Below are 12,738 nucleotides of genomic sequence, written 5' to 3'. Positions count from 1 at the left end.
GGCCATATAGGGACTTGTGCAGCCGACAGACATGATCAGGAAGCAAGGGATCAACAAAGCCCCAGGGCTGCTCCATGTAGACCTCATAAACCAGGTTGCCGTGGAGGAAGGCATTAGAAACATCTAGTTGACGGAGAGACCAGCCAAAGTGAACCGCAAGAGCAAGGATGACACGTACAGTTGATGGTTTTATCATTGGGCTGAACGTCTCCGAAAAATCAACCCCATAAACTTAATCAAAGCCCTTGGCGACCAAGCGGGCTTTATACCGATCAATGGTGCCATCTGGACGTTGCTTCAATTTGCAGACCCATTTGTTACGGATGACGTTCTTATGAGTAGGTCGTGGTACCAAACTCCACGTTTGACTGGCTAATAAGGCATCAAATTCATGACCCATGGCTTGACGCTAGTGAGCGAAGGTAACGGCCTGGGAGTAACACGTGGGTTTGGGAAGGATGACACTGTGAAGAGCTTGAAGTGAATGTTTGGTGGTGTAAAAAAGTTTGAAATCAGGAAATTCTTTGGGTTTGAGGGAACCCATTTGGGCACGGGTTAGCATACGAGTGGTAGAGAGGGGAGGAGTAGGAGAAGAGATTGAGGAAGGAGTAGGGAGAGGTGGTACAAAGGGAGTAGACGAAGGGAGAGACACAGTCAAGTTGGGCGTGACATGCGTGCAAGATGGTGGACCCAAAACAGCTAGAGATGAAGGAGCCGAAATATCTGGAGAATGAGATGAGTGTGTGGGGCAAAAATCCAGATTTTCAAGAATAGATTGAGTGCGTAAATCAAGGGATGTGTTGTTTGAAAAAGTCAATTGTGGTGAGGGAGAAATATTTGAAGAAGGAGGTGATTGTGTGAGACAAGAATCCAGATTTTGAGGGATAGAGTTAGTGCATAAATCAAGGGATGTGTTGTTTGAAAGAGTCAATTGTGGTGGAGAAGAAGTATTTGGAGAAAGAGGTGATTGTGTGGGAGAAGAATGCAGATTTTGAGGGATAGATTTAATGCATAACTCAATAGATGGGTTGGTTGAAAAAGTCAATTGTGGTGGGGGAGAGCAAGAAGGTGTACTAATTAAGGAAGATGTGTTTGTAGCTAGAAGGGACAACGTAGATGGTTGTGGAGACGTGGCACTAGGGTGGGTATGTGAGGGGAGACCTGGAAATTTTTTTTCATCAAAGATGACGTTGCGAGAAAAGTAAGTCTTTTTTGAGACTGGGTCATAGCAACGATACCATTTGTGTTGGGAAGAATAACCGAGAAAAATACATATTTTGCTGCGAAAGGCAAGTTTGTGAGATGAGTAAGGTCGGAGAAGGGGATAACAGATACAACCAAAGCTCTTTAAGTGAGAATAATTTGGAGGATGTTGAAATAATTTGCCATAAGGCGAGTCATTGTTTAAGACGGGTGTAGGGAGACGATTGATAAGAAAGACTATGGTGAGGAAAGCATCAACCCAAAAGGATGAAGGAAGACGCGATTGAGCAAGAAGAGATAACCTAATATCCATAATGCGTCGGTGTTTTCTCTCAGCCACCCCGTTCTGTTGAGAGGTGTAAGGACAAGTGAGGCGATGTAAAATGCCAGTGGTGTCAAAAAAAGAAATAAATTGTTTTGACACAAATTCACCACCTTTGTCGGATTGAAATTTCTTAATGCAGCAAGAAAAAAGATTTTCCACCAAAGTTTTAAATTTGACAAAACAAGAGAAAGCATCACTTTTATTAAAGAGAGGGTACATCCATGTAAAACGAGAGTAGTCATCGATAAATATGACATAATATCGACTACCACTATGAGAAACAACAGGAGAAACCCATACATCAGAGTGAATGAGTTCAAGAGGACAAGTAGACACTCTAGTGGAATCATAAAACAGTAGCTATTTGATCTTACCAAGTTGACAATGAGAGCAGACATGATCCATGTTGAGAGATCCAGCCACTGGAAGGTGAAAAGTGGAGACGACCCACTTGGTTATTGGAGAAGAAGGATGGCCCAATCTTGTATGCCAGACATCCAAAGATGTTTTGACACCAAAGAGAGCAATGTGGGCACGAAATTTATTGACCAAATGTTTATTGAGGTGAATGGGATAAAGTCCCCCTTCACTGAGACCCTCCAGGAGTATGGTGCCGATTTTGTTGTCCTTGATAAAATAATGAGAACTGGTTAGGATAAAAAAAACAGTCATTATCTAAACAAAATTGATTGATGGAGAGCAAATTGGCCATGGCCGTGGGACAGTGAAGAACATGCTTTAAATTGAAAGAAGATGAAGGGGTTTCAAGAGTTAGAGAACCTATGTTTTGAATAGGTAACCCAGAACAATTACCAATTGCTACTGAGTCTTCACCATTATAGGGTTCATGAAGAGACAAGTTGGCAACGTCATTGGTGACATGGTTGTTTGCACCACTGTCGGCATACCATGGATCATCCTACGGCATAGTATTTGTTTGGGCTACCATGGCAGCTAGTTGAGCAGGAGGATGGCGCCCTTAAAAGCTGTAGTCCATGCGATGAAAGCAGTCAAGGGCCCAATGACTGAGTTTGCCACAAATCTGACATGTACTACGTGGGGCACTGTTGAAGATATTAGGAGGAGTAGGCTTGCTCTGGGGCGGTGAGGAGCCACTAGGCTGTGGAAATTTGGATTTTGGTTGAGGTTGGCAAGGAGTAAAATGCGGTTGAGTAGAGGAATTCTGATGTAGGCGTGGAGTAAAATGCATTTTGGATTTCCTGGGGCTCTAATACCATGAAAATGTATGAGAAGAAATAATTTCTTTATTCAATGAATTCCATTATCATGTACAAAGGTATATATAAACAGAGTAAATACAAAGTAGCCGTTAGGCCTTGGGTGTTAATTACACGATTACAGTGAAGTTTCCTTGTACAATTGATATATCTTTCCTTGTTTCCATGCATGCTTTGATTATATTTCCTTTAGTCTTGGTGCATGGTATTTCCCTAGATGATTAGGCGCATCTAGTGGGATATTGCCTTCTTGATGTAGGATCGTATCTTCATGAGATGTAGAAGATTGATTTACGGTTGATTGATTAACACAAAACACCCACTTCTGCTGAGACAATATCTTGAATACAGGACGACACACTTCCTCCCCATATTCTCTCCTCACTGCTAACAAGAGCATATTTTGCTAGACCATGCGCAGGAGCATTGCCTCTCCTCCTCACATGTTGGACATTCCATTGTTGGGCACTATTGAGCAGAATTTTAGCATCATTGACCAGCATACCATATCTTCCCCAACAACTACCTTCCCTACCCAAGGCTTGTACAATCTCCAAGGCATCCCCTTCTATATTTATCATTGCAAAAACATTAATAATATAGTAATGTTACACACACTCCTACTTTCATACTATTGGATATGACATTTAAAATCATCATTAGATTTAAAATTAATCATTATTGAATTTTAATCTAATGATAATTTTATAAACTATGTCAGAGAGTGTGTGAACAAAAGTATAGGAGTGGGAGCGTTCATAACATTTCTCTTAGTAATAAATATAGATATTCCATCCAACCCCAAAAAAAAAAAAAAAAAAAAAAGGGGAAATGCACTTTACCCCCCTCCCCCACGCGAAGTTTGACCCTATTTTCAATTTGAATCACAATGTTTATTAAGAACTTGTGGTTTTTTCAAACCCTAATTAGATTTACTTGTGATATCTCTTACCCGAAAGGAGCTATTGTGATGTCTCCTACCCAAAAGGAGTTAATACTTCTAGTATAGTATTCATGTTCATCGTTGTGGGTTCCCATCATCATTTTAGACGATTTTGATAGAATTCAATTTTTATTTTATGAAAAAATCTTCAGGTTATATTCAGATAGTTTGGAAGATTGATATTTGGTATGTATGTTCATCATAAATGGAATATATATATATATATATATATATATATATATAATTGTAATTCACACAAGACAAATCTTACATGTAGTATAGTGGTTTGTCAAATTGCTCTTCAAATAACAATATGCTAACTTTAGGGACAAGTACCCCTCAAATTAAATGTCTCCCTTTGAAATTACTAATTATGTTAATATCTCCCGTCAAGACAAAATATCCTTTCAAAATTTGTTTTTTTTTTAAAAAAAAATCTTAAAATTATATATTATTGAAAAAAGATTTAGAATTACTCTTTTCTTTTTTACTAATGGAGAAACATTGAGACAATTGATAGTTTGAAAAAAATTATGTACATGTACGTTTTCCTTAACTTGGCAATTCAGTATTCATATTTCTTAATCATCATTTCCTTAAGACTTGAGAAAAGGTACAAACCCACGTACTTCTCTTCTTAAGACTTTTTTTTTATTTTTTTTTTGCTTTTTTTTATGGTTTTTTTATGGTTTTTTTTTTTTTTTCTGTTAGCCACGTATTTCTCTTCAAAAAGTAAGAAGTTATTTTTATGGTTTTCTCTTCAATTGCATAAGTGACTTCCAATTGCTGTAATTGTATTAGTAACTTCTCTTCTATTATTTGTATTATAAGACAATCTTTTAGTGATTGATGTTTCTTTTTGTTTTAAAATTATTTGAGTTACTAAGTTTTTGCACCACAAACTAACTAGTTTGTCCATTTTGATTATATTTTTCATAAAAAATAAAATTGTAAAATTAAAATATGGTTAACAGTCTAATGGTCGTTTCTTGATATCGGGACGGCCCCTACAATAATGATTATCTATCTCCGCCGCTCACTACGTATCAAAATCAGAGGCTATACCAAAACAAAGACTCAGCCAGACAAGTGAAATCGATGGAGAAAAAAGTAAAACCTTTTAGCATACATTCATCTTAGCACTTCAAAGAGAAATGTCTCTTTTACAACATACACAACATACTGCAGAAGCATGCAACTTAAGAGTAAAAAGAAGAAGAAACCCATATGTGAAACTAACCTCAGGAGCTAAGAGAAGGAAGAGAATTAGCCAGGGAGTATTTCTTTGTCTAATAATACAAATAGATTCTTAGTTAACAAGTGCTGCTTTTATAGACTCTTCATTTACCATTTTTAGCAATGAAAGATTGCCCAGATATATTAAGAAAGCTGTGCTTTCGTAGACTTAAAGAAAATGTTGCCCCAACAACATACCATGTAGTAGGTCGCTCGATGAAAATTTCCAAAGTAATTAGGTACACGATTAAGACATAAGTTTGAATCCTATAATGCCTGTCTGATTAGTGTATATCATTTTTTGTTTTTCTTGATGTTCTAGATCTGGTGTGAACCGTAAGGTTATGTTAGACCGTGAGTCAATCAAATTTGAGAGAGCGTTTATAGCAGTTTTCACCGTCTAAGCCTTTCGTGTACTGCTTCCAGAGAACATGTGCTACTATCTGAGTCTTTTTTGCTGCCTTTTTTTAATTTGATAAAAATAAAAAATAAAGAAGTTGACACTGTTGAGCTTTCACTCTCTCAGCTACCTACAATTGGTAAGGCTTTCACTTCTTTTTTATTTATTCCCACTAGCGTGTCATTTCATGGAGAGTGGGGAAAAGAGGATGACTAATTTTCATAAGATTCGTTGGCAAAAAATGCTCTGTTTTAATAACTAGCTTATCAATCGGTTGTTGCGTGTTATATAGTTGGCGTGTTTATTTTAAACTTTTTAGGACCCGTTTGGAAGTGTGATTTTAATAAGTGAAATTTTAAAAATTGTGTTTTTAAAATTGCTACTTTTTAAAATCGCACATGCGTTTGGTAAAACATACTAAAAAGTACTTTTTTTATCAATTGAGTGTTTAGATAACATTAGCACATAATTGCGGTTTCATGACCAAATTACCAATATGGATGAACAAGATAGAGAGGATGAAGAAAAAAAAGAAAATAAGAAAATAAGGGTTTTAATATATTTTAGGTGGGTATTCTTGGTATTTTTTTCATTCCCGTTCTAAAAAAGGTAACTATTGCGCCAAATATCTTTTTAATAGAAATTGTGATTTTGTTTTAAATTCGCACTTTTTCAAATAAGCACCCTCTAATCAGCTTATGGAAATCGCAGATTTTTTTGCGATTTTAAAATTTGCGTTTTTAAAATCGCAATCCCAAACACCTTAAAGTTGCGATTTGGTTTAAAATCGTAGATTATTTTTTTAAAAACGCACTCCCAAAGTCTTGTAAAGTTGCAATTTTTGGGAAAAAATTTTTTTTAAAAAAAAATAAAAAAATAAAAAATCGTTGAACTTATAGCTGTTTTTTAAATAGCCTCACGAAGTTTAAAGTGTACTAAAGTGATACAACATACAATTAAGATGTGTGAAAAATGCATTTTTTATTATATTCTTATAGTACCCTTATTCTCTTAAAAAATAAAATAAAAAACTAAAAAAAATTAGTAAATTAATTTTTGAGTTTAATATATTTATATATTTTTTATTAAGAGTGACACGTGCCACCATTTTATTGGCGTTGCTGTGACATCTAACATAATTCGTCAAATGTTTTAACGGAATTTGACTCCAATGATTAAATTGTTTTTTTGGCATTAAGCACTTCGGAGTTCACTTTCATACGACATTGAACGATTTGTAATTTAGGTCAACTACAATGACTAATTTTCTATTTATTCAAAAAAAAAAAATTGTATTTATCTACCCCTTGGGTTTTTATTTTATTTTATTTTGTTTAAAAATATTTTAGTTTTAGCTTTTTATTTTAGTTTTTAAGAGAATAAGGATATTATAGGAATATAATAATAAAAAAGCGATATTTTTGGCACACCTTAATAGTTTAATGTATTACTTTAACACTTTAAACTTTAGGGATAATTACATTTTGCTTCCATAACTACAGCGTCTTGACACTTTCTCTCCAACTATGATACCGAACCCCGTCAAATTACCATTTTGACAAAAAGCCTCATTCTGTCAGTCAAATAAGTTAAAATTGAGTAAAATGACGCTTATACCCTCCATCTTAGGGCCATCAAGATGCCATGTGTCTCACCTCTAAAAAATTAATAAAATATTATTTAATATTTTTAAAATAAATAAAAACTAAAATAATATAATATTATTATTATTGTTATTATTTTTTGATATGGCTTTGGGGGTGGCCTGGGTTGGCCGAAGCCACCCCCCAAGGGACAAAAAGAAAAAAAAAAAAAAAAAAAAAAAAAAAATTCTATCAAAGCTCCAGAACCCCATCAATGGCTTCCCCTGCCCAAGAACCAGAGACCCCCTTTCCTCCACCAAAGCTTTCTTCCACTTTGCACTTCTCTTTCGCTGCACTTCAACCCAAACACCAATCCATATGAGTTATGGAGACAACTAACTAGTCCTTAATCTCCCAAGCAATCACACTCCGAAACTCAACCACCCAAAGCCGACGAACCCATTTCACAACCCCCTTCCAAATCTCCAACTCCAAAACTCAACCACCCAAATCCAAATCCAAACAACAGAACCAAATCGAGATGAAAACATTTGCATATATTTAGTAATTAGTGATAAAAGAAAGGGTCATTCATGTATTTGAAGGAACCAATCTGTATGGGTTCCTTGTTTGCTTGGATTCTTGCATTTCTTGTTTGCTTGGTTGCGATTTCCGATTGAGGAGGAAGAGAAGAGGACGAACCTTGGGTTGCGATTTTCTTAATTTTTTAATTATTTTGATTTTTATTTATTTGTAAAAGTAAATAAAATGAAGGGAGGGCAAAAGTGAAAGAAAAAATTTAAAATGGCACATGACTTGCACATTACTATTGATCATTAATTTTAACCTATTTGATTGACGGAAATTGATTTTTTGTCATAAGATTGTAATTTGATGGGGTCAGGTGTTATAGTTGGTAGTTCATGAAAAAAAAAGTGTCAATGCACTATAGTTCAAGAGGGCAAAAGGTAATTACTCCTAAACTTTATTAACTTTTTAAAAAACGGCCGTTGGTTGAGGAAGATTTTTTTTATTTTTTTATTTACTTGATTACTTCAAAACTTTAGTAAAAGTTGTGATTACTTTTTTTTTTTTCCTCTTTTTCTTTTTCTTTTTGGTGAAAGCTTGGCCGACCAAAACGCTTGTTTGATTATTTATTATAAGAATACTAGCCGCAACTTCCATTTGATTTTTTATAAGTTTAGGGAACAAAACTACTTTTTGCTTCTATATAAAAATATATTAAAAATATCTTTTATTACCTTTCTTTATACCATTAAAATATTATTTCTTTACAAAATACAAGTTCCTTACTTACCTTAACTATTTTCACAAAATTTCAACACAATCCCCAATTAAAAAACAAAAAGATGATAGATGAAAGAGGAAAGAGAAATGTTTATATTAAAATAATATAGATAGAACCTTAAAGTTGCTTCCCTTTCCCTACACATAGGGAAAATATATAAAAATAATAAAAAAAAAAAAATCACAAAAACTCACCTACAACAACTTCCCTATACATTAGGATTGCTAACCGTAGCAATTCACATAGTTTATTATAATCATAAAATAACATTCTCTCTGCTCTCACACTTTCATATGCAAAATAAATAAATATAAAAACAAAACAAAAGTAAGACAAATAATATTTTAATGTTATAGGGAACTATAAAGAGAAGCTATTGTTGAGTGTATTTGAATATGGAGGCAAAGAGTAGTTTGATTTTTTAAACTTAGGGAAAATGACGAGGAAGCTGCTGGAAATGCTCTTAGTTCCTTACACATTGGGAAATACTGTAACAACCCTTGAGAGTTAATTAAATATAGGAAATCTGATGTGAGTAGATTTTTCTGGTTTTTTTTTTAAATTCTCCCTAAACATAGGGAAATGAATGGCATATGTGCTAGTGCTCTAACAAACATTAAAAAAACCTAAAGTTTCAATGTAAAATATGTGTATGTATAGTACAAATGCTTGTTTGATGTATGTATATTGTATAGTACAGCTAACGAAATGACCATTTTTTATTTAGAAACAAACCTCAAGAATCTATTCTAATAACGGGGGATTTATTCTATTAAAATGCAACACACATGGTCTGATTTTGCAGCATGTTTTTCTAAATTTATGTTTGCCTTTCCATGTTTGTTGACTGAAAAAAAAAAACAAAAACAAAAACAAAAACAAAAACAAAACAAAACAAAACAAAAAAAAATTCTCTATCGGTTTGATCGTTTTTTGATCAAATGATTTATGAAATAGTGATTATTAATTCTTCAAAAAACAAAAAACTATTGTTGTCCAAAATCTCAAAACTTATGAAACATAAAGTTTTAGTTTATAAGTAATGTTATATGTAAAACATTTATCTCTAAAGATATGACATTTAAAATTATCATCAGATAATGATTTTAAAAGTTAAGTTACATTTAGAGATAAAAAAGAAATAAAAGTCCTACATATAGCATTACTCAGCATATGCTGCAAGCGGAAAACGGCGAAATCAAAACTCGGCCACTGCAGTACGATCGAAGTAGCATCCTGTAGGGCCTTCATGAGGTAAAAGAGATAGCATGACAGGGCCTCTAGCCCCCTCTTCTAAATTCATTATTCCTGTGTTCCAATTCATATCTGTCTTGACAAAGCCAGGATGAACACAGTTGATACACATGTTAGGATACTTCTTGGCAAGAACTCTAGTGTAGGCATTGAGGGTCTGCTTGGAGATGCTATAAGCAGGCAGCATCAAAGTCCATCCATTGATTTCAAGAGCATTTTCTTTTAAGTCATGCAGAAATCTTCTTACAACCGCATCCACTTTCTCTTCGGTTAGAGTCTCTATGTCGCTTAGTTCTTTTCTTATATGCTCACCGGGAATCCTCTGCATAAATAATTGATAAAATGTGCTTCTCTTCAAGGATTGTTGATGTTAAATCATCACTTATTCTAAAATTTTGAGGAGCTTATAATTAACAAGATGTGAATCTACTCATTTAAATATTTAATTCAAATTAGAGGTAAATGAAGATGACAAGATTCGAACTCTATACTTCTGCTATAATACCATGTTAAATTAACATATATACCACAGCACAAATGGGTATATGCAGCGAGCCTGGCCTTATCACATTTTGTAAAGGGATAAATAATAAGTAGTTTGAGGAAGAGTGGCTTTTACCTTGAGCTCACTTCTGAGAGAAGACACATTCACAATCCTTGCTCCTGCTGGGGAAAGCTGCAATAGTGGGAGGAGAGCCTCTGTGACTCTTTTCACACCAAAGTAATTAGTATTCAAGCATTCTTCTGCCTTGTCATAAGTTTGTTTAATCACTCCTTGAACCAAACCGAGAGCCTCACCTGAGAGCTGAATCAAGGAGATAGTTATTGGGTGTTGGTCTTAACAAAGGCATCAATAATTTCCTGTATTAATTTTATGAGCTTACCCAGGATGTGGGATCTATGTTTAAGGCCCTTAGGCCTTCCGCATCAACCACATCAACTACAAGTCCACTATCTCCAGCATTATTAACCTGCACAAGTCAAATGATCAATGCACTCCAATTGAACTAAACAAGAGAAAAGTTTGATCAATTTGGAACACTAGATGAGCACCACTCGATTACTCCAGTACTATTGTTATGGGTGAACACCAATTTCAAACACATAGGAAAATTAATTTACCATTCTTTGTGCAAATTAAATAGTCACACTAGTACTAAAAATAAACCCACCCACAATGCTGTGAAAATAATCAAACAACCCACAAGCAAGACACCAAGATTTTTACGTCAAAAATCCTCTAATGTGAAGGGAGAAACCACGAGACCTAGTGCAGTTAAATCTTCTACTATAAATGATAATGAGTTTACAATATCTTCTTTAGAGAAATATCTAGAGGTTACAAGCACATCAAGAATACATGCATTCTTAGATTAAACATAAATTCATCACTCTAAAAAGTGGATTTCAATAAAAACAAAGAAAGATCTCTCCATGTGGGTATGAGCAACCAAGAAACTGGGGAGGAAATCCAATGATCGACACCACTCAATACGTAGCTCTCACCATCAGAAACAACATAGTAAAATTGCATCAAATTGGACCACAAACAATCCTCCAATCTCTTACCGAAGTGATTAGTCAAAAACCATTTTCTTTTTCTTTTTCTTTTTCTCTCTCTACGTGTTGCACCTCCACTGCTCTCTCTTCTCTTCAATTTTTTTCTTTCGGTTGTTGCCCTTTTTAAAGACACGGAATGTGTCTATTTAAAAGGACTTGTGGGTCAGTCTCCACATGAGAAGGACTACCCAACAACTATATAGTTTTATATTTATACCTCAACACATCACAAATCCGACACAACATAAGGACTTACAATTTTTGACATGACCAAAAAATCTAATATGAAATTAACATATGAGAATAGAAGGATCTGACTTCTTTAATTAAATATGTTAAGTTAAAATTGACCTATTATCTTAATAATCTTATATATATGTCTCAATGCGACTCAAAAATTGCGCCACGCACAAAGACAATATGTATTCAACTTAAACAACATACTGAACGATCTTTGAAAGACAATATTGATTCAAACACTCCCTTATCGGTTGTCACCATCATCATGAAAATTCATCACCCATCTTTTTGGTGAATGAACTAATTGTGAGGTTATCGCATATGATTTACATACATCTTTTCACAATAAGTAAAACCCCAAAACCAATTTCAGTAAAAAGAAATGCTAAGAGCACTAAATCTTTTACTAATAGATGGGTACCAAAAGGATGTGGAGCTTATTCATTGTAAATTATCAAAATAATTAACAAAAATAAATGTTACAGGTACCAATAAACAAGCTCCACATCATCTTGGTACAGGTACTCATCGCTTGGTAAAAAATTTAGTACCCTTAACATTTCTTTTTAGTAAAATCCGAGTTTCCCACGAGAATTTGTTTGTGCATGGTTGATATAAAAATTCCAAATTGATATAACTTAATCATTACTGTTTCATCACTACTTTTTCTAAATGCTTAAACAAATAGAAATAGGTAAATTTAATCATTTAATCAATACTTTAACACTTACCAAGATATCGAGCCTGCCAAACTTGTCCCGAGTGAAGTTGGCCAAGTGGTGGATGCTGACGGGGTCCAAAACATCAAGCTGATGAAAAATAACATTTGGCAAACCGGAGTGGTGGAGCTTGGATGTGGCCTCCATCCCCTTCTTCACATTTCTAGCCGTCAACACAACCGTAATGCCTTGAGAAGCAAGTTGCCGCACAGTTTCAAGCCCAATCCCCTTGTTTGCTCCCGTAACCACTGCATACCTGTGTAAAAACATAGAAAAGATGTGCATTTTTTTCCCTGTAAATGAAAGAAATTGAAGAAGAAATAAAAGTATGTACCTTTCTGCTCCTGTATGCTTTCCATTGCTTCCCATTTTGCAATGCCTTGATGAACAGATTGTTGTAGTTTAATTGTTCATTTATTGGACATTGAGTTTTGACTGCTAAAATCATTCTTTCTTCCTAATTGGTGTTTATAGTCGTTGGTCAAAAATGACAACTCTTTACTTTTCCAATAGACGTTATGACAAAACTCTTATTGGTGTTTATAGTCGCTGGTCACAATAGACGTTATGAGCATTTGGTCATAAGAGAAGCCAATTCAATTTCAACAATATGAGTCATATGACTTACAAAAAAAAAAAAAAAAAAAATTCAACAATATGACCGTTTGGTCACTAATTAACTTCTTTTTCTTGACCGTTGGGTCATTAACTGCTTTTTCTTGAGTTAG

The 12,738-nt window shown here is 34.4% G+C and overlaps 1 protein-coding gene across 1 annotated transcript; it reads right to left on the bottom strand.

The window, feature by feature from the left end:
• Nucleotides 1-9,224: 9,224 nt before the first annotated feature.
• LOC132163372 (short-chain dehydrogenase/reductase 2b-like) lies at nucleotides 9,225-12,430 on the bottom strand. Its single transcript, XM_059573634.1, has 5 exons — nucleotides 12,345-12,430; nucleotides 12,023-12,266; nucleotides 10,376-10,462; nucleotides 10,111-10,296; nucleotides 9,225-9,813 (listed from the first exon to the last, which is right to left on the bottom strand). The coding sequence occupies exons 1-5, from the start codon at nucleotides 12,377-12,379 to the stop codon at nucleotides 9,436-9,438; spliced, it is 930 nt and encodes a 309-aa protein (XP_059429617.1). The 5' UTR covers nucleotides 12,380-12,430; the 3' UTR covers nucleotides 9,225-9,435.
• Between the last annotated feature and the right edge of the window lie 308 nt (nucleotides 12,431-12,738).

The sequence above is a fragment of the Corylus avellana genome, chromosome ca10 (genome assembly GCF_901000735.1).
Source record: "Corylus avellana chromosome ca10, CavTom2PMs-1.0".
NCBI classification, from domain to species: Eukaryota; Viridiplantae; Streptophyta; class Magnoliopsida; order Fagales; family Betulaceae; genus Corylus; species Corylus avellana.
The sequence above is the reverse complement of the archived record's forward strand: the minus strand, read 5'-3'. Positions and strand labels throughout refer to the sequence as shown.